We start from the raw sequence: 22,838 nt of genomic DNA on the forward strand, positions 1-22,838 counted from the left end.
ATTTTCGCACCTCAGTTGCGCAGTTGTATTTGACAGGCAAGCAGCAAGCTCCAACTCCGGTGGGCCCTTGTGAGAGTATTGGGCCAAATTGAAGCTTTAACAATGTTTTCCAGATCCCTGAGGGCAGGTAGGCGCCACAGCAGGGCGTGTTTTTACCGGATTTAAACGTTTATTAATTATTCGGTTTTTACAGTAAGGGTCAAGTGTTCCTTTCCTTGTGGGGCAAACTTAGCTGCATAATTTGAATACTTATATCAAAAAATTGAAATGATTTGATTATGATTTGATTAAAGCAGTTTTGCAAAACGTGTATGCTTTTTTTCTCTTAAAGGCGCAGTACTGTTTTTTAAGATTGTTATTTTTTCACTAAATATGGTGTTTTCAAGCCTGTTTGTGGTCATTGCTAGCCTGTTTAACATGTCTGACATTGAGGAAAGCCAATGTTCAATGTGTTTGGAAGCCATTGTGGAACCCCCACTTAAAATGTGTCCCTCATGCACTGAAAGGGCAATAAATTGCAAAGAACATATTTTAGCTGATAAAAGTATGTCGCAGGATGATTCTCAGTCATAAGAGAATCAGGTTATGCCATCTAATTCTCCAAGTGTCACAACCATTAACGCCCGCACAAGCAGCGCCAAGTACTTCTAGTGCGTCTAATTCTTTCACCCTGCAAGATATGGCCGCAGTTATGTCTACTACCCTCACAGAGGTTTTATCTAAACTGCCTGGGTTGCAGGGGAAGTGCAGTAGGTCCGGTGTGAGAGTAAATGCAGAGCCCTCTGACGCTTTATTAGCCATCTCTGATGTACCCTCACAATGTTCTGAGTTGGGGGTGAGGGAATTGCTGTCTGAGGGTGAGCTTTCTGATTCAGGAAAGATGTTCCCTCAGACAGACTCAGATATGACGGCTTTTAAATTTAAGCTAGAACACCTCTGCTTGTTGCTCAGGGAGGTTTTAGCGACTCTGGATGATTGTGACCCTATAGTAATTCCACCAGAGAAATTGTGTAAAATGGATAGATATCTAGAGGTTCCTGCTTACACTAATGTTTTTCCGGTCCCTAAGAGGATTTCGGACATTGTTACTAAGGAGTGGGATAGACCAGGTATTCCGTTTTCTCCCCCTCCTACTTTTTTTAGGATTTTTCGGGATTCGTGGCAGACGGTCCCTAAGGTGAAGGGAGCTATTTACTTCCCTGGCTAAGCGTACAACTATACCTATTGAGGACAGTTGTGCTTTCAAAGATCCTATGGATAAAAAATTAGAGGGTCTTCTAAAGAAAATATTTATTCATCAGGGTTTTCTGCAACCTATAGCGTGCATTGTTCCTATAACTACTGCAGCTGTGTTTTGGTTCGAGGCTCCTAAGGTTAAGACCCCATTAGATGATATTCTGGATAGAATTAGGGCTCTCAAGCTAGCTAATTCTTTCATTACAGATGCCGCTTTTCAACTGGCTAAATTAGCGGCAAAGAATTCAGTTTTTGCCATTTTAGCGCGTAGAGCGTTATAGCTTAAGTCCTGGTCTGCTGACGTGTCATCAAAATCTAAGCTTTTAGCCATTCCTTTCAAGGGTAAGACCCTATTCAGGCCAGGACTGAAAGATCATTTCAGACATCACTTGAGGAAAAGGCCATGCCCTTCCTCACAATAAGACAAATAAGATGAGGAGCAAACAAAATAATTTTCGTTCCTTTTGGAACTTCAAAGGTGGTCCCTCTACCTCCTCCCCTGCTGCAAAGCAGGAGGGGAATTTTGCTCAATCTAAGTCAGTCTTGAGACCTAACCAGGAACAAGGGTAAACAGGCCAAGAAGCCCGCTGCTTCCACCAAGACAGCATGAAGGGGCAGCCCCCGATCCGGGACCGGCTCTAGTAGGGGGCAGACTTTCTCTCTTTGCTCAGCCTTGGGCAAGAGACGTTCAGGACTCCTGGGCTTTAGAAATTGTGACCCAGGGGTATCTTCTAGACTTCAAAGATTCTCCTCCAAGGGGGAGATTCCATCTTTCTCGATTGTCTGTAAACCAGACAAAAAGAGAGGCGTTCTTACGCTGTGTAGAAGACCTGTATACTATGGGAGTAATCTGCCCAGTTTCAAAAGCAGAACAGGGGCTGGGGTTTTACTCCAAGCTGTTTGTGGTTCCCAAAAAAGAGGGAACCTTCAGACCTATCTTAGATCTCAAGATCCCAAACAAATTCCTCAGAGTCCCATCCTTCAAGATGGAGACCATTCAGACAATTTTACCAATGATCCAGGAGGGTCACTATATGACCACCGTGGATTTAAAGGATGCGTATCTTCACATTCCTATCCACAAAGATCATCACCAGTTCCTCAGGTTCGCCTTCCTGGACAAGCATTACCAGTTTGTGGCTCTTCCCTTCGGGTTGGCCACAGCTCCCAGAATTTTCACAAAAGTGCTAGGGTCCCTTCTGGCGGTTCTAAGGCCGCGGGGCATAGCAGTGGCGCCTTATCTGGACTATATCTTAATTCAGGCGTCAACTTACCAACTAGCCAAATCTCTCACGGACATTTGTGTTGGCTTTTCTAAGATCTCATGGGTGGAAGGTGAACGTAAAAAAGAGTTCACTTATCCCCCTCACAAGATTTCTATTCCTGGGAACTCTGATAGATTCGGTAGACATGAAAATTTTTCTGACGGAGGTCAGGAAATCAAAGATTTTAACCACCTGCCTAGCTCTTCATTCCATTCCTCGGCCGTCAGTGGCTCAGTGTATGGAGGTAATCGGACTAATGGTAGCGGCAATGGACATCGTTCCGTTTGCTCGCTTGCATCTCAGACCACTGCAACTATGCATGCTCAATCAGTGGAATGGGGATTATGTGGATTTATCTCCTCGGATAAATCTGGATCAAGAGACCAGAGACTCTCTTCTTTGGTGGTTGTCACAGGATCATCTGTCCCAGGGAATGTTTCCGCAGGCCAGCATGGGTTATAGTGACGACGGACGCCAGCCTATTGGGCTGGGGTGCAGTCTGGAATTCCCTGAAAGCACAGGGTGTGGACTCAGGAGGAGGCTCTCCTCCCGATAAATATTCTAGAACTGAGAGCAATATTCAACGCTCTTCAGGCGTGGCCTCAGCTGGCTTCGGCCAGATTCATAAGATTCCAGTCGGACAATATCACAACTGTAGCATACATCAATCATCAGGGGGGAACAAAGAGTTCTCTAGCGATGATAGAGGTTTCCAAAATAATTTGATGGGCAGAGACTCACTCTTGCCATCTATCAGCAATCCATATCCCAGGAGTGGAGAACTGGGAAGCGGATTTTCTAAGTCATCAGACCATCCGGAGGTGTTTGCACAATTGATTCATCAATGGGGCACACCAGAATTGGATCTGATGGCATCTCGTCAGAATGCCAAACTTCCTTGTTACGGGTCCAGATCAAGGGATCCTCAAGCAGTACTGATAGATGCTCTAGCAGTACCTTGGTCGTTCAACCTGGCTTATGTGTTTCCACCATTTCCTCTCCTTCCTCGTCTGATTGCCAGAATCAAACAGGAGAGAGCTTCAGTGATTTTGATAGCACCTGCATGACCACGCAGGACATGGTATGCAGACCTGGTGGACATGTCATCTCTACCACCGTGGACACTGCCGCTGAGACAGGACCTTCTCATTCATGGTCCGTTCCAGCATCCAAATCTAGTTTCTCTGCGGCTGACTGCCTGGAGATTGAACGCTTGATTTTATCCAAGCGGGGATTCTCTGAGTCGGTCATTGATACCTTGATTCAGGCTCGAAAGCCTGTCACTAGGAAAATTTATCATAAGATATGGCGTAAATATCTTTATTGGTGTGAATCCAAAGGCTACTCATGGAGTAAGATCAGGATTCTAAGGATTTTGTCCTTTCTCCAAGAAGGATTGGAGAAGGGGTTATCAGCTAGTTCCCTAAAGGGACAGATATCTGCTTTATCAATTTTACTGCACAAGCGTCTGGCAGATGTTCCAGACGTTCAGTCGTTTTGTCACTTTAGTTAGAATCAAGCTTGTGTTTAAACCTGTTGCTCCGCCATGGAGTTTGAATTTAGTTCTTAAGGTTCTTCAAGGGGTTCCGTTTGAACCTATGCATTCCATAGATATTAAGCTTCTATCTTGGAAAGTTCTGTTTTTAGTTGCTATCTCTTCGGCTCGAAGAGTTTCTGAACTATCTGCACTGCAATGTGACTCGCCTTATCTTGTTTTTCATTCTGATAAGGTGGTTTTGCGTACCAAACCTGGATTCCTTCCTAAGGTTGTTACTAATAAGAATATTAATCAGGAAATTGTTGTTCCTTCCCTGTGTCCTAATCCTTCCTCTAAAAAGGAGCGTATGTTGCACAACTTGGACGTGGTTCGTGCTTTGAAGTTTTACTTGCAAGCGACCAAAGATTTCAGTCAAACATCTTCTCTGTTTATGGTCTATTCTGGAAAACGTAGAGGTCAAAAAGCTACGGCTACCTCTTTCTTTTTGGCTGAAAAGCATCATCCGTTTGGCATACGAGACTGCTGGACAGCAGCCTCCTGAAAGAATTACAGTTCACTCTACTAGAGCGGTGGCTTCCACATGGGCTTTTAAAAATGATGCTTCTGTTGAACAGATTTGTAAGGCTGCGACTTGGTCTTCACTTCATACCTTTTCCAAATTTTCCAAATTTGATACTTTTTCTTCTTCAGAGGCTATTTTTGGGAGAAAAGTTCTTCAAGCAGTGGTGCCTTCTGTTTAACCATCTGTCTTGTCCCTCCCGTTCATCCGTGTCCTGTAGCTTTGGTATTGTATCCCACAAGTAAAGGATGAATCCGTGGACTTGTCGTATCATAGAAGAAATCAATTTATCAGGTAAGCATAAATTTACTTTTTATTCAGTTCTCAGCCTTAAACCTAGTAAAAATACAAAAATTCATTACCCGTTTTGCATAAGCAGATATGAAAATCTGTTCTGTGCCCTAAACATTTGTTGGCTATTGAAAAATAATACACATCCAAAATTATGCAATATTAAAGGGACAGTAAAGTCATAAGACATTCATGATTTAGACAGAGCATACAATTTTGAACAACTTTCCAATTTACTTCTATATTTTTAATTTGCTTCCTTCTCTTGATATCCTTTGCTGAAAGCTCACCAATTTGTTCGGTTAGAAACCAGTAGTGCATTGCTGCTCCTTCAACAAATGATACCAAGAGAATAAAGCAAATTTGATAAAAGGTAAACTGGAAACTTTTTTTTTATATATATTTTTTTTTATTTATGTTCTACCTAAATCATGAAAGAAAAACTTGGGTTTGATGTCCCTTTTGAAGGGTTCAATTTATCAATCGAGGGCAGACAGGGGCGTACATATTCCCAAACGGCTGCAAGAATTTACCATTGCACGCGTGCGCTATTTCCTTCTTAATATGAGGAGAGTCCACTGCATTATTCCTTACTGTTGGGAAATAATGAACCTGGCCACCAGGAGGAGGCAAAGACACCCCAGCCAAAGGCTTAAATACTCCTCCTACTTCCCTCATATCCCAGTCATTCTTTGCCTTTCGTCACAGGAGGTTGGCAGAGAAGTGTCAGAAGATTCGGAGTAGTTCCTTATGTAGGGTATCTGCCCTTCGAAATGGGACTGGAGTTTTAAGTAGTCTTGTCAGCCTCTCAGTGAGAGAGACATATGTTAGTCTGGAGATGCAGTGAGAGTCTTTCTGCAAACGCATCCAGACTCGTATTAACAGCTCCTAAACAATCAGTGTTGACGAGTTTCACTGCCTGCTTCCATCACTCAAGTCCATGTCAGGAGCGATGCTACAGGGCTGTCAAACTTGAAAGGCTTTGTTTCTGTTCCACGGCGTAGATTCCGGTATGATTGTTTAATTTTTTTATATACATATGTTAACACAAGAAGACGGGGTCAGAGTGCGACTCCTTTTATTTGTATGGAATCAAGGGTTACTATCTCCGGAGGGGATTATTGAGCAGTGGGGGGTTAATCACATACATTTATTTGATTATGCTGCGACATGTGTGAGATGAGGCTCAGGCAGATGTTGGAACGTACAGGGTTTTCACTTTCATTTTGGGAGCTTCACAGCCTGAAAGGCTTGGCACGCTTTTTTAATTAGCAGGGGCGGTCCTGCATTGCGCTCCACGTGACCGTGTGGTGTCACACTTATTTCCTCTTTCCTGACCGTGTGGTTTACCAGAGGAGATGACGGTTTCTCTGTTTGGCCTGGGTCATAGGAGGTGGTGAGTGCCCCAGCCATTGGGGGTATAAAGGTGCCGTTTTTTTCTTAGTAATTAATAGTCTGCTTTGTTATGAAGGCTATGGAGGATTCTGATGCGTTAGAGCAGGGGTCGCCAACCTTACGGACCTCAGGGACCACTAAACTCACAATTTTGCATCCCGTGGACCACTAACATGATATTTTTTTTTTATAAAAGGTACAAACCTCTATAGTGTGTGTATAGTATATATATATGTATATATGTGTATATATATATATATATATGTGTGTATGTATGTATATATATGTGTGTGTGTGTATATGTATATCTATATATATATATATATATATATATATATACACACACACACACACACACACACACAACTAGCATAACCATTGCTAAGTTTACATTATGTATATATTTACACATTTTGAAAAATAATTTTTTGGAATTAACTGAATATGGCAGAACTGAGAGAATACTTCCAAATGACAGATGAAGGGTGAGTGCAAACTTTTGAGCTTGAAACAGAGAGGCAGAAAGTGGGGAAAAATAATTATGTTTAAAAGGACCACAAGACTTTCAAGTTACTTCCCCAGTTGAGAATTATTCAAAATTACTTATGATCATGGACAGACATTGGAGTCATAAATTAAGTTTATATCCGAAAGCTTTCAATATGGATGTAAGATAACCACGACTGATGTTACTGGCAATTACTATAATACTGGTGGGATATGGCTGATCTGCTGGATGGCAATTACTGGAATTCAAGTGGAATGGCTTTGTGAGCAGGAACATTATTAGAATGAAAAATATTTAATAATAAAAAAAAAAAAGAAGATGGAGGGGAAGAAGACAAACAGTGATGTAAGTCCATCTGAAGAAATTGGGAAAACTACTACAAAGAGACGGGTAAAGGGAAGAAAATAAATTAAATATAAGAGATTTTTTTTTGTAAATTTTTTTTTAAGATTTTCTTTTTTTCCACTATTTCAAGCCAAGACTATACCAACCTCTGCTGGCTTTAGAATGAAAGCATTTTCCTCTGAGCAGTGTGCAGGGCGGGAGGAGTTAATAATAAAATCTAGCTACGCAAGTTGCGCAGTACTACGCAACATGCGTAGGGAGATTGTAATTTAACTCCTCCGTCGGTTTTCACTGATGTCCAGCCAGGCATTGTAGGGAGTTGCGGTGTGACGGGGGTGACGCCATCAGAGGAGACTAATTCCTGCTTGATGGTGTCAAGGACCACCAGCATCTTCTCGTGGACCACTGGTTGGCGACCGCTGCGTTAGAGGGTACTCTTTACCCAAGTCTAATAACTGTCTATATTGTGAGGAGGCTATGGTATACCCGCCTGCTCAATTATGTTCCACATGCCTTGATAAAGTAATCATGTCAAAGAAAGTTAATATGTTTGATACCACTGAGCCGTCCACCTCTGAGTAGTCTCCTTCCAGTGAGGTGTGCACCCTACAGTCAACTCCTAATACACATGCAGCTTCCCGTAGCACTCCTAATCCTCCATCTGGAGGGGCCATATTACCACAAGACTTTGTTGAGCAATTACAAACGGCAGTGTCTGCGGCCTTTAGTGCTTTTACCTCGACCTGCTAAGCGCAAGCGAAAGGTCAAATATTGGTTTTTCATTTTTCCCGGGCTCCAAATTGGAGTTGTGGGGTTCCAGCCCCAAGGTGGATGATGCTATCTCCACGCTGGCTAAACGCACTACTATAGTTCTATATAAATCCCAACGTCGGCAGCCCTCCGAAAGCCAGCGCAATCCAAGGGGACTTGGAAGGCAGCTCAGTCCTGGAATAAATCCAAGCAGAGCAAGAAGCCTGCCGAGACAAAGTCGGCATGAAGGGGCGGCCCCCGACCCGGCTCTAGATCTTGTAGGGGGCAGACTGTCACTCTTTTCAGACGCTTGGTTTGGGGAAGTGCAAGACCTGTGGGTTCTGGAGGTCATTGCTCAGGGATACAAGATAGGTTTCAAGTCTCATCCACCAGGGGCAGATTCCTCCTCTCAAACCTGCCTTCAAGGCCAAAAAAGAGAGAAGCCTTTCTGGGGTGCGTGAGGGATCTCTCCTCCCTAGTAGTCATTGTTCCGGTACCTCTTGTAGAAAGAGGTCTGGGGTACAATTCAAACCTCTTTGTGGTCCCAAAGAAATAGGGAACTTTCCGCCCGATTCTGGACCTAAAGTGCTTATCTGTCCCCTCATTCAAGATGGAGACGATAAGGTCCATCCTTCCCTTAGTTCAGGAAGGACAGTTCATGACCACTATAGATCTGAAGGATGCTTACCTTCACGTTCCAATACACAAGGAACACTTCGTTCCTAAGGTTTGCGTTCCTGGACCAGCACTTCCAGTTAATTGCACTTTCGTTTGGTCTAGCTTCTGCTCCAAAAGTTTTTATGAAGGTTCTAGGGGCTCTGCTTGTAGTGGCCAGAACCAGAGGTATAGCATTAGCGCCATACTTGGACGACATTCTGGTTCAAGCTCCATCCTGTCGTTTGGCAGAAGACCATTTGAGATCTCTTCTTTTTCTTCTTCGATCTCATGGGTGGAAGATGAACTTAGAAAAGAGTTCTTATTCCCAGTACCAGGGTGGAATTCCTGGGTACTATCATAGACTTCATATCTATGAGGTGATTCCTTACAGACCAGAGACGTCACAAGCTAACTTCCGCTTGTCTTGCTCTCCAGACTTCCTTTATGCCCTCTGTGGCTCGGTTTATGGAGGGGATTGGTCTCATGGTGTCCAGCATGGACATCATTCCCCTAGACCACTTCAGCTGTGCATGCTGAGACAGTAGAACCGGTGATCATTCGGATCTGTCACAACAGATTTCTCTGGACAACCGGTTGAGAGGATCGCTTTCCTGGTGGCTCTGTCCAGATCACCTGTCACAAGAGACATCCTTCTTGTGTTTCTTAAGACCATCCTGGGAGATTGTGACTACGGATGCAAGTCTATCAAGATGGGGAGCTGTTTGGAAGGCACAGGGCCTGTGGACTCGAGAAAGCTCTCCTCCCGATCAACATTTTGGAACTTCAAGTGATCTTCAATGCTCTGAAGGCTTGGCCTCTTCTGGGTTCGTCACAGTTTATCCGATTCCAATCAGATAACATAACCTTGGTGGCTTACATCAACCATAAGGGGAGGGGGAACAAGGAGCTCCCTAGCAATGAGGGAAGTATCTTGGATTTTGTAGTGGGCGGCGGCCCACAACTGCACGCTGTCAGCGATCCACATTCTGGGTGTGGACAACTGGGAAGCGGATTTCTTTAGCAGACAATGCTTTCATCTGGTGAAAATAGCCTCTCCATCTCGAGGTGTTTGCGGAGATTTGCAACAGGTGGGGGACGCCGAAAATAGATCTCATGGCGTCCCAGCTCAATTCCAAGCTACCCAGATATGGGCCTCGATCCAGGGATCCTCAGGCGTAGCTAATAGATGCATTAGCAGTGCCTTGAAGGTTCAATCTAATTTACATTTTTCCGCCATTACCACTTCCTTGTGTAGTGGCCCGCATCAAAAAGGAGCAGGCATCAGTGATACTGATTGCTCCATCGTGGCCGCGAAGGATGTGGTTCGTGGAATTGGTGGGTATGTCCTTCTCCTCTGTGGAAGTTATCTTGTCGCAGGGATCTGCTGGAACAGGGTCCCTTTGTTCATCAAAATCTAGATTCTCTGAGGCTGACTGCGTGGAGATTGAACGTTTAGTCTTAGCCAAGAGAGGTTTCTCTGAGAGGGTTATTGACACACTCATTCAGGCTCTAAAGCCTGTTACTCGTCGCATCTATCATAATGTGTGGAGAGCTTACTTATTCGGGTGTGAAGAGCGTGGTTTAGCCTGTCATAAGGTTAAGGCTGCCAGGATTCTTTCCTTTCTCCAGGAGGGTCTGGGGAAGGGCCTTTCTGCCAGTTCCCTGAGGGGACAGATCTTGGCCCATTCTGTTTTGTTGCACAAGAAGCTTGCAGAGCTCCCTTAACAAAAGCTCATCTTTTGTTAAGGCTCTGATTAGAATCAGACCTGTATTTAGATCTAACGCTCCACCTTGGAGTTTGAATCTTAAGTTTTAACAACTGGCTCCGTGTGAGCCTATGCATTCGGTTGACATCAAATTGTTGTCCTGGAAGGTTCTTTTTCTTTTGGCTATTGCGTTGGCACGCAGAGTTTCTGAGATGGCTGCCTTGCAATGTGAGCCTCATTATCTGATGTTCCACACTGATAAGGCTGTCCTACATACCCGCTTGGGTTTTCTACCTAAGGTGGTGTCTGATCGTAACATCAATCAGGAGATTGTGGTTCCTTCCTTATGTCCTAATCCATCTTCTTAAAAGGAACGTTTACTTCATAATCTGGATGTGGTTCGAGCTTTGAAGTTTTATCTTAGAGCTACTAAGGATTTTAGGCAAACTTCTTCCTTGTTTGTTATCTATTCTGGGAAGCGTAAGGGTCTGGAGGCTTCTGCGACTTCCTTATCTTTTTGGTTGAGGAGTGTTATACGCTTAGCTTACGAGTCAGCGGGACTTAAACCTCCTCAGAGGGTTACGGCTCATTCCACTAGAGCGGTGGCTCAGATTTGTAAGGCGGCTACCTGGTCCTCTTTACATACTTTTCTCCAACATAGGTGTGTCCGGTCCACGGCGTCATCCTTACTTGTGGGATATTCTCTTCCCCAACAGGAAATGGCAAAGAGCCCAGCAAAGCTGGTCACATGATCCCTCCTAGGCTCCGCCTACCCCAGTCATTCTCTTTGCCGTTGTACAGGCAACATCTCCACGGAGATGGCTTAGAGTTTTTACAGAGGACCAGAGACTCACTCCGTTGGTGGCTGTCCATGGACAACCTGTCACAAGGGGTGACCTCCCGCAGACCAGAGTGGGTCATTGTCACGACCGACGCCAGTCTGATGGGCTGGGGCGCGGTCTGGGGATCCCTGAAAGCTCAGGGTCTTTGGTCTCGGGAAGAATCTCTTCTACCGATAAATATTCTGGAACTGAGAGCGATATTCAATGCTCTCAAGGCTTGGCCTCAGCTAGCGAGGGCCAAGTTCATACGGTTTCAATCAGACAACATGACGACTGTTGCGTACATCAACCATCAGGGGGGAACAAGGAGTTCCCTGGCGATGGAAGAAGTGACCAAAATCATTCAATGGGCGGAGACTCGCTCCTGCCACCTGTCTGCAATCCACATCCCAGGAGTGGAAAATTGGGAAGCGGATTTTCTGAGTCGTCAGACATTTCATCCGGGGGAGTGGGAACTCCATCCGGAAATCTTTGCCCAAATCACTCAACTGTGGGGCATTCCAGACATGGATCTGATGGCCTCTCGTCAGAACTTCAAGGTTCCTTGCTACGGGTCCAGATCCAGGGATCCCAAGGCGACTCTAGTAGATGCACTAGTAGCACCTTGGACCTTCAAACTAGCTTATGTATTCCCGCCGTTCCCTCTCATCCCCAGGCTGGTAGCCAGGATCAATCAGGAGAGGGCGTCGGTGATCTTGATAGCTCCTGCGTGGCCACGCAGGATTTGGTATGCAGATCTGGTGAATATGTCTTCGGCTCCACCATGGAAGCTACCTTTGAGACGAGACCTTCTTGTTCAAGGTCCGTTCGAACATCCGAATCTGGTCCCACTCCAGCTGACTGCTTGGAGATTGAACGCTTGATCTTTTCAAAGCGAGGGTTCTCAGATTCTGTTATTGATACTCTTGTTCAGGCCAGAAAGCCTGTAACTAGAAAAATTTACCACAAAATTTGGAAAAAATATATCTGTTGGTGTGAATCTAAAGGATTCCCTTGGGACAAGGTTAAGATTCCTAAGATTCTATCCTTCCTTCGAGAAGGATTGGAAAACGGATTATCTGCAAGTTCCTTGATGGGACAGATTTCTGCCTTGTCTGTGTTACTTCACAAAAAGCTGGCAGCTGTGCCAGATGTTCAAGCCTTTGTTCAGGCTCTGGTTAGAATCAAGCCTGTTTACAAACCTTTGACTCCTCCTTGGAGTCTCAATTTAGTTCTTTCAGTTCTTCAGGGGGTTCCGTTTGAACCCTTACATTCCGTTGATATTAAGTTATTATCTTGGAAAGTTTTGTTTTTGGTTGCGATTTCTTCTGCTAGAAGAGTTTCAGAATTATCTGCTCTGCAGTGTTCTCCTCCTTATCTGGTGTTCCATGCAGATAAGGTGGTTTTACGTACTAAACCTGGTTTCTCCAACATAGGTGTGTCCGGTCCACGGCGTCATCCTTACTTGTGGGATATTCTCTTCCCCAACAGGAAATGGCAAAGAGCCCAGCAAAGCTGGTCACATGATCCCTCCTAGGCTCCGCCTACCCCAGTCATTCTCTTTGCCGTTGTACAGGCAACATCTCCACGGAGATGGCTTAGAGTTTTTTAGTGTTTAACTGTAGTTTTTCATTATTCAATCAAGAGTTTGTTATTTTCAAATAGTGCTGGTACGTACTATTTACTCAGAAACAGAAAAGAGATGAAGAATTCTGTTTGTATGAGGAAAATGATTTTAGCAACCGTAACTAAAATCCATGGCTGTTCCACACAGGACTGTTGAGAGCAATTAACTTCAGTTGGGGGAACAGTTTGCAGTCTCTTGCTGCTTGAGGTATGACACATTCTAACAAGACGATGTAATGCTGGAAGCTGTCATTTTCCCTATGGGATCCGGTAAGCCATGTTTATTAAGATTGTAAATAAGGGCTTCACAAGGGCTTATTTAAACTGTAGACTTTTTTTGGGCTAAATCGATTGATATTAACACTTATTTAGCCTTGAGGAATCATTTATTCTGGGTATTTTGATTTAATAATATCGGCAGGCACTGTTTTAGACACCTTATTCTTTAAGGGCTTTCCCAAAGCATAGGCAGAGTCTCATTTTCGCGCCGGTGTTGCGCACTTGTTTTTGAGAGGCATGGCATGCAGTCGCATGTGAGAGGAGCTCTGATACTTATAAAAGACTTCTGAAGGCGTCATTTGGTATCGTATTCCCCTTTGGGTTTGGTTGGGTCTCAGCAAAGCAGATACCAGGGACTGTAAAGGGGTTTAAAGCTTAAAACGGCTCCGGTTCCGTTATTTTAAGGGTTAAAGCTTCCAAAATTGGTGTGCAATATTTTCAAGGCTTTAAGACGCTGTGGTGAAAATTTGGTGAATTTTGAACAATTCCTTCATGTTTTTTCGCAATTGCAGTAATAAAGTGTGTTCAGTTTAAAATTTAAAGTGACAGTAACGGTTTTATTTTAAAACGTTTTTTGTACTTTCTGATCAAGTTTATGCCTGTTTAACATGTCTGAACTACCAGATAGACTGTGTTCTGAATGTGGGGAAGCCAGGATTCCTATTCATTTAAATAAATGTGATTTATGTGATAATGACAATGATGCCCAAGATGATTCCTCAAGTGAGGGGAGTAAGCATGGTACTGCATCATTCCCTCCTTCGTCTACACGAGTCTTGCCCACTCAGGAGGCCCCTAGTACATCTAGCGCGCCAATACTCCTTACTATGCAACAATTAACGGCTGTAATGGATAATTCTGTCAAAAACATTTTAGCCAAAATGAACCCTTGTCAGCGTAAGCGTGGCTGCTCTGTTTTAGTTACTGAAGAGCATGACGACGCTGATATTAATATCTCTGAAGGGCCCCTAACCCAATCTGAGGGGGCCAGGGAGGTTTTGTCTGAGGGAGAAATTACTGATTTAGGGAACATTTCTCAGCAGGCTGAATCTGATGTGATTACATTTAAATTTAAATTGGAACATCTCCGCATTTTGCTTAAGGAGGTATTATCCACTCTGGATGATTGTGAAAATTTAGTCATCCCAGAGAAACTATGTAAAATGGACAAGTTCCTAGAGGTGCCGGGGCTCCCAGAAGCTTTTCCTATACCCAAGCGGGTGGCGGACATTGTTAATAAAGAATGGGAAAGGCCCGGTATTCCTTTCGTCCCTCCCCCCATATTTAAAAAATTGTTTCCTATGGTCGACCCCAGAAAGGACTTATGGCAGTCAGTCCCCAAGGTCGAGGGAGCGGTTTCTACTTTAAACAAACGCACCACTATTCCCATAGAGGATAGTTGTGCTTTCAAAGATCCTATGGATAAAAAATTAGAAGGTTTGCTTAAAAAGATGTTTGTTCAGCAGGGTTACCTTCTACAACCCATTTCATGCATTGTCCCTGTCACTACAGCCGCATATTTCTGGTTTGATGAACTGCTTAAGGTGCTCGATAGTGACTCTCCTCCTTATGAGGAGATTATGGACAGAATCAATGCTCTCAAATTGGCTAATTCTTTCACTCTAGACGCCTCTTTGCAATTGGCTAAGTTAGCGGCTAAGAACTCTGGGTTTGCTATTGTGGCGCGCAGAGCGCTTTGGTTGAAATCTTGGTCGGCTGATGCGTCTTCCAAGAACAAGCTACTAAACATTCCTTTCAAGGGGAAAACGCTGTTTGGTCCTGACTTGAAAGAGATTATCTCTGATATCACTGGGGGTAAGGGCCACGCCCTTCCTCAGGATCGGCCCTTCAAGGCAAAAAATAGACCTAATTTTCGTCCCTTTCGTAAAAACGGACCAGCCCAAGGTGCTACGTCCTCTAAGCAAGAGGGTAATACTTCTCAGGCCAAGCCAGCTTGGAGACCAATGCAAGGCTGGAACAAGGGAAAGCAGGCCAAGAAACCTGCCACTGCTACCAAGACAGCATGAAATATTGGCCCCCGATCCGGGACCGGATCTGGTGGGGGGCAGACTCTCTCTCTTCGCTCAGGCTTGGGCAAGAGATGTTCTGGATCCTTGGGCGCTAGAAATAGTCTCCCAGGGTTATCTTCTGGAATTCAAGGGACTTCCCCCAAGGGGGAGGTTCCACAAGTCGCAGTTGTCTTCAGACCACATAAAAAGACAGGCGTTCTTACATTGTGTAGAAGACCTGTTAAAAATGGGAGTGATTCATCCTGTTCCATTAAGAGAACAAGGGATGGGGTTCTACTCCAATCTGTTCATAGTTCCCAAAAAAGAGGGAACGTTCAGACCAATCCTAGATCTCAAGATCTTAAACAAATTTCTCAAGGTTCCATCGTTCAAGATGGAAACCATTCGAACTATCCTTCCTTCCATCCAGGAAGGTCAATTTATGACCACGGTGGATTTAAAGGATGCGTATCTACATATTCCTATCCACAAGGAACATCATCGGTTCCTAAGGTTTGCATTCCTGGACAAACATTACCAGTTCGTGGCGCTTCCTTTCGGATTAGCCACTGCTCCAAGGATTTTCACAAAGGTACTAGGGTCCCTTCTAGCGGTGCTAAGACCAAGGGGCATTGCAGTAGTACCTTACCTGGACGACATTCTGATTCAAGCGTCGTCCCTTCCTCAAGCAAAGGCTCACACGGACATTGTCCTGGCCTTTCTCAGATCTCACGGCTGGAAAGTGAACGTGGAAAAGAGTTCTCTATCCCCGTCAACAAGGGTTCCCTTCTTGGGAACAATTATAGACTCCTTAGAAATGAGGATCTTTCTAACAGAGGCCAGAAAAACAAAGCTTCTGGACTCTTGTCGGATACTTCATTCCGTTCCTCTTCCTTCCATAGCTCAGTGCATGGAAGTGATCGGGTTGATGGTGGCGGCGATGGACATAGTTCCTTTTGCGCGCATTCATCTAAGACCATTACAACTGTGCATGCTCAGTCAGTGGAATGGGGACTATACAGACTTGTCTCCGAAGATACAAGTAAATCAGAGGACCAGAGACTCACTCCGTTGGTGGCTGTCCCTGGACAATCTGTCTCAAGGGATGATGTTCCACAGACCAGAGTGGGTCATTGTCACGACCGACGCCAGTCTGATAGGCTGGGGCGCGGTCTGGGGATCCCTGAAAGCTCAGGGTCTTTGGTCTCGGGAAGAATCTCTTCTACCGATAAATATTCTGGAACTGAGAGCGATATTCAATGCGCTCCAGGCCTGGCCCCAGCTTGCGAGGACCAGGTTCATACGGTTTCAATCAGACAACATGACGACTGTTGCGTACATCAACCATCAGGGGGGAACAAGGAGTTCCCTAGCGATGGAAGAAGTAACCAAAATTATTCTTTGGGCGGAGTCTCACTCCTGCCACCTGTCTGCTATCCACATCCCAGGAGTGGAAAATTGGGAAGCGGATTTTCTGAGTCGTCAGACATTGCATCCGGGGGAGTGGGAACTCCATCCGGAAATCTTTGCCCAAGTCACTCACCTGTGGGGCATTCCAGACATGGATCTGATGGCCTCTCGTCAGAACTTCAAAGTTCCTTGCTACGGGGCCAGATCCAGGGATCCCAAGGCGGCTCTAGTGGATGCACTAGTAGCACCTTGGACCTTCAAACTAGCTTATGTGTTCCCGCCATTTCCTCTCATCCCCAGGCTGATAGCCAGGATCAAGCAGGAGAGGGCGTCGGTGATCTTGATAGCTCCTGCGTGGCCACGCAGGACTTGGTATGCAGATCTGGTGAATATGTCATCGGCTCCACCTTGGAAGCTACCTTTGAGACGAGACCTTCTTGTTCAGGGTCCGTTCGAACATCCGAATCTGGTTTCACTCCAGCTGACTGCTTGGAGATTGAACGCTTGATTTTATCGAAGCGAGGATTCTCAGATTCTGTGATCGATACTCTTGTTCAGGCCAGAAAGCCTGTGACTAGAAAGATTTACCACAAAATTTGGAAAAAATATATCTGTTGGTGTGAATCTAAAGGATTCCCTTGGGACAAGGTTAAGATTCCTAGGATTCTATCCTTCCTTCAAGAAGGATTGGAAAAAGGATTATCTGCAAGTTCCCTGAAGGGACAGATTTCTGCCTTGTCGGTATTACTTCACAAAAAGCTGGCAGCTGTGCCAGATGTTCAAGCCTTTGTTCAGGCTCTGGTTAGAATCAAGCCTGTTTACAAACCTTTGACTCCTCCTTGGAGTCTCAATTTAGTTCTTTCAGTTCTTCAGGGGGTTCCGTTTGAACCCTTACATTCCGTTGATATTAAGTTATTATCTTGGAAAGTTTTGTTTTTAGTTGCGATTTCTTCTGCTAGAAGAGTCTCAGAATTATCTGCTCTGCAGTGTTCTCCTCCTTATCTGGTGTTCCATGCAGATAAGGTGGTTTTACGTACTAAACCTGGTTTTCTTCCAAAAGTTGTTTCTAACAAAAACATTAACCAGGAGATTATCGTACCTTCTCTGTGTCCAAAACCAGTTTCAAAGAAGGAACGTTTGTTGCACAATTTGGATGTTGTTCGCGCTCTAAAATTCTATTTAGATGCTACAAAGGATTTTAGACAAACATCTTCCTTGTTTGTTGTTTATTCAGGTAAAAGGAGAGGTCAAAAAGCAACTTCTACCTCTCTCTCTTTTTGGATTAAAAGCATCATCAGATTGGCTTACGAGACTGCCGGACGGCAGCCTCCCGAAAGAATCACAGCTCATTCCACTAGGGCTGTGGCTTCCACATGGGCCTTCAAGAACGAGGCTTCTGTTGATCAGATATGTAGGGCAGCGACTTGGTCTTCACTGCACACTTTTACCAAATTTTACAAGTTTGATACTTTTGCTTCTTCTGAGGCTATATTTGGGAGAAAGGTTTTGCAAGCCGTGGTGCCTTCCATTTAGGTGACCTGATTTGCTCCCTCCCTTCATCCGTGTCCTAAAGCTTTGGTATTGGTTCCCACAAGTAAGGATGACGCCGTGGACCGGACACACCTATGTTGGAGAAAACAGAATTTATGTTTACCTGATAAATTTCTTTCTCCAACGGTGTGTCCGGTCCACGGCCCGCCCTGGTTTTTTTAATCAGGTCTGATATTTTATTTTCTTTAACTACAGTCACCACGGTACCATATGGTTTCTCCTATGCAAATATTCCTCCTTAACGTCGGTCGAATGACTGGGGTAGGCGGAGCCTAGGAGGGATCATGTGACCAGCTTTGCTGGGCTCTTTGCCATTTCCTGTTGGGGAAGAGAATATCCCACAAGTAAGGATGACGCCGTGGACCGGACACACCGTTGGAGAAAGAAATTTATCAGGTAAACATAAATTCTGTTTTTCTTCCAAAAGTTGTTTCTAACAAAAACATTAACCAGGAGATAGTCGTGCCTTCTCTGTGTCCGAAACCAGTTTCGAAGAAGGAACGTTTGTTGCACAATTTGGATGTTGTTCGCGCTCTAAAATTCTATTTAGATGCTACAAAGGATTTTAGACAAACATCTTCCTTGTTTGTTGTTTATTCTGGTAAAAGGAGAGGTCAAAAAGCAACTTCTACCTCTCTCTCTTTTTGGATTAAAAGCATCATCAGATTGGCTTACGAGACTGCCGGACGGCAGCCTCCTGAAAGGATCACAGCTCCTTCCACTAGGGCTGTGGCTTCCACATGGGCCTTCAAGAACGAGGCTTCTGTTGATCAGATATGTAGGGCAGCGACTTGGTCTTCACTGTACACTTTTACCAAATTTTACAAGTTTGATACTTTTGCTTCTTCTGAGGCTATTTTTGGGAGAAAGGTTTTGCAAGCCGTGGTGCCTTCCATTTAGGTGACCTGATTTGCTCCCTCCCTTCATCCGTGTCCTAAAGCTTTGGTATTGGTTCCCACAAGTAAGGATGACGCCGTGGACCGGACACACCTATGTTGGAGAAAACAGAATTTATGTTTACCTGATAAATTACTTTCTCCAACGGTGTGTCCGGTCCACGGCCCGCCCTGGTTTTTTAATCAGGTCTGATAATTTATTTTCTTTAACTACAGTCACCACGGTATCATATGGTTTCTCCTATGCAAATATTCCTCCTTAACGTCGGTCGAATGACTGGGGTAGGCGGAGCCTAGGAGGGATCATGTGACCAGCTTTGCTGGGCTCTTTGCCATTTCCTGTTGGGGAAGAGAATATCCCACAAGTAAGGATGACGCCGTGGACCGGACACACCGTTGGAGAAAGTAATTTATCAGGTAAACAAATTCTGTTTTTCAAAATTCTACAAATTTGATGTTTTTCCTTAGGCTGCAGCAGCTTTTGGGAGAAAGGTTTTAATGGCTGTGGTGCCCTCAGATTAAGGTCCGCCTTTACTTTACCCCTCTCGTTATCATACAGTGTCCTCTAGAGCTTGGGTATAGTTTTCCCAACAGTAAGCAATGATGCCGTGGACTCTCCTCATATTAAGAAGGAAAACTTAAATTATGCTTACCTGATGATAATTTAATTTCCTTCTGTATGAGTTTAGTCCACGTCCCCCACCGTATACTCAGATGGGCGGACCAAAATTTGTTGGGTTTTTTTTCCCTCCCGGCACCATTTATGCCCTGATATTTCTACTACTGTTCTTTGTTCCCTTGGCAGAATGACTGGCATATGAGGGAAGTAGGGGGAGTGTTTATGCCTTTGGCTGGGGTGTATTTGCCTCCTGGTGGCCAGGTTCAGTATTTTCCATCAGTAAGGAATGATGCCGTGGACTCTTATCATACAGAAGGAAATTAAATTATCAGGTAAGCATAATTTGTTTTTCAGCTAGCATGCAACACCTCCCCTTGCCTGCACGCAGGCAGGAGCTGTCAATCTCCCCGGAGTGAAATTCTCTACCTAAGGGGTGGAGAAGAGGGGTAAGTCATGGGAGAAACTGCAGTCGTAGGGGAGGAGAAAGCTTGATAAATCAAGCCCTAAATAACTATGTTCTGCCTAACAGTGTTTGTTTTTAATGAACCACAATTTTTAGTAGCTATATTCTTCTACATAAGGATTCTGGATATTAGAGGTTAAGTTTTTATGTTTGAGTATGTTTGAAATGTAATATATTTATTTCTTTTTTTCAGCTATGGACCTCAGAAAACCAGGGAGAAGAACCTGATAATGTAGAGGGAGACAACTAACTGCCATGCTTTAATATATTTTTTTTTCACCGTCACTCTGTATTGTATACACATATATCCCTTTTTGTGCGATAAGAGAATAGTACATCAACTTTCACAACCTCAGTGTAGCAGAACAATATGTGGATTAAGATAAAATGGCTGTTTACTCTAAACAGGAGTAATATATTATGTATACAATGGCATTCTTTATATATATATATATATATATATATATATATATATATATATATATATATATATATATATATATATATATATGATTTAAATATGTAATTATGTCTTGTTTATCCCTTTTTTTTCTTTTTTTTTCTTTTCTTTTATGAGAACACTGTGATTATGGGGTTTGTTATGAAAATGTATTCTCTATTAGTAACTTTATTTTGCAACACTGCAACCAATACTAAAAAATAGTTGAAGTACAGTTCTACTGTATTCATTTTTCAGGATGTTAGTGATCATACTGTGACCATTAGGATAGAATGGGATCGTGCATTGGTATTTTGGAGTGTTCTGTTCTGATTTATATAAATTTTGCACATTTGAACAGTTTGAGTCTAGAAAAAGTCTTGTTTTTGAATATTCACACTGAATTTTATGAATTAGTGTAATGCTTACTTTTGCCACAGTAACTGTATACAAATCCAATTTTTATTACATCAGGGGTCTAATGAAATGCATACTGTACAACACAACATTGGTAAATATTGTGAATATAGGGATAAGGATGTCCGTTTCTTAAGAAGAAAAAAAAAAAAAGGTTGAGCCTCCCATTAACAACATTATTAGAGTATTGTGCAAATATGTTCCCTTTTTCATTCTTTTATTTTTGGCCACAGTATTTTAACTGTTTACATTTTTTAATTAAAGAAATCACACATTGTTCTGCTTGCCCTTACCTGTCCTTTCTCTGTATAATCATTTTAAACATATGTATGGACAGCCCAGGTTGAATGCACTTTGAATTCCTTTTTCTACACTGAAATTTTAGATTTTCATTTTTTAAGCTCATAATAACCATTGACACAAACACCAGCTTAAATTATTGAACACTTTCATTTTCTAAATTACAATTGGTTTAATATAAAAAATGGAGTATTGTCTCTAAATTGTATTCACTTTCCCTGCATCACATTATCCCTATTTTAACATTCCACTTGGCTGTAAACTTTTTCTAAGTATCTGACCATCTGTCTGCTTCAAAAACAAAATTCATGCACTGATTTTTCAATTTTCCTAAGCCGAACAAAATGTGCAGTTATACTTGCGCTTGATAAATGCAGTAGTGAATGTGGAACTGAGCCTGTCTGTATATCTGGTAGCTCTTTTCGCTTTGTTTTTACTGACCAGTATTCTGCCTAAAGTTTGCTTCTGTGTTGGTTTATTACCTAGCACACACGTGGTTGTGAAAATAGTCTAGCAAAAAAAAAACAAAACTGGTTATTGATGTACTCGAACTTTGTGTATGTATTTTCAACAGTTCTAGTTTCACCCTACACAGATTAATCAGGAACATGTAAGAATTCAAAAGCGAAATAAAAAAATGTTATCAACACTGTTGTCTTTTATTTACTTAAAGCAATCATTCCCTGTAAAACACACTAAAGCTAGCAGCTAACATACATATTTGCCTTAAAGTTAACAGATTGAGATTGCGAGTGAAATGCATTTTGTAATAGCACGACTTTTTTTTTTTGTGTGTTAATAATGAGAAAATAATTAGGAAAATGCATAAATTTCAATCAGTTTTATTGCAGCCTTTCAGAATTGCCATTGTGTTTTTAACCTGTCTAACAATCTGTATACCTACCCCTTCGAATTGCTTTTTATTTTAATATATTGTGTGTCTGAAATGTAAGCAATAATCATGAAACTGGATTTTGTGTATTTGGATTGAGTACGTGTGTAAAACGGTGTATAGCTTTATATCATACCAAAATTAAAGGGGGAAAAACCCTTATGGGAAAGAAAATCATACAATTAATGCAGCGTTGCTGAAGACTTGATTTTGCTTACAGGACGTTAGTCTCTTATCAAGCTTATATTGTACAACAATGTGCAATTACCTGGTCACATAAAAAGATATATTAGGTATGCATTGGTCTTATTTATAAAGGTAGGTTTTCTAATTTTATTACTTTTGCAAATGCGTTTGTTTTTCTTAATTTTTTTTTTATTCATTGTTTTTTTATATTAACTTTGATTTAAAGGAGCATAACTTTCTTTCCTAAGATATAGTGAGTCCACGGCGTCCTCAATTACTGTTGGGAATATCACTCCTGGCCAGCAGGAGGAGGCAAAGAGCACCACAGCAAAAGCTGTTAAATATCACTCCCCTTCCCACAATCCCCAGTCATTCTCTTTGCCTTCGGTGCAAGGAGGAGGTGAAGTTTTGATGTCTGAATAAGATTTGCTTCAATTAAGAGATAATTGTTTTGAAAGGCAGAGTAGGTTTGCTCTGACCTTTCCTCTTTAAAGGGTTTAACTGTACTCCACGTCAGATCTCTTCAGTAGGGCAGTGGTAGCTTTGAAGCCGTTAGTAACTTGTGAAGGGGGCCTCACTGCGATTTCTTAAGGTTGCTGCCCTTATGTAGAAAGCCCGGGTAGGTTTACTCTGTCCTTATTTTCACAGGTCTCTGTGAGGAGTGGCTTCCTCTCATGCCGGGTGAGCTGTCCTCCTGCCGGACAGCCAAAGCTGCAGGTA

General features: G+C 43.1%; 1 protein-coding gene across 1 annotated transcript in view; it reads left to right on the forward strand.

The window, feature by feature from the left end:
• YWHAB (tyrosine 3-monooxygenase/tryptophan 5-monooxygenase activation protein beta) overlaps positions 1 to 21,689 on the forward strand; it is a 201,650-nt gene extending 179,961 nt beyond the window's left edge. The window contains exon 6 of the mRNA XM_053719975.1: positions 20,078 to 21,689. Within this exon, the coding sequence (XP_053575950.1) occupies positions 20,078 to 20,134 (57 nt within the window). The 3' untranslated portion in view covers positions 20,135 to 21,689. The remainder of the gene's footprint in view (positions 1 to 20,077) is intronic.
• Positions 21,690 to 22,838: the final 1,149 nt, after the last annotated feature.

The sequence above is a fragment of the Bombina bombina genome, chromosome 1 (genome assembly GCF_027579735.1).
Source record: "Bombina bombina isolate aBomBom1 chromosome 1, aBomBom1.pri, whole genome shotgun sequence".
NCBI classification, from domain to species: Eukaryota; Metazoa; Chordata; class Amphibia; order Anura; family Bombinatoridae; genus Bombina; species Bombina bombina.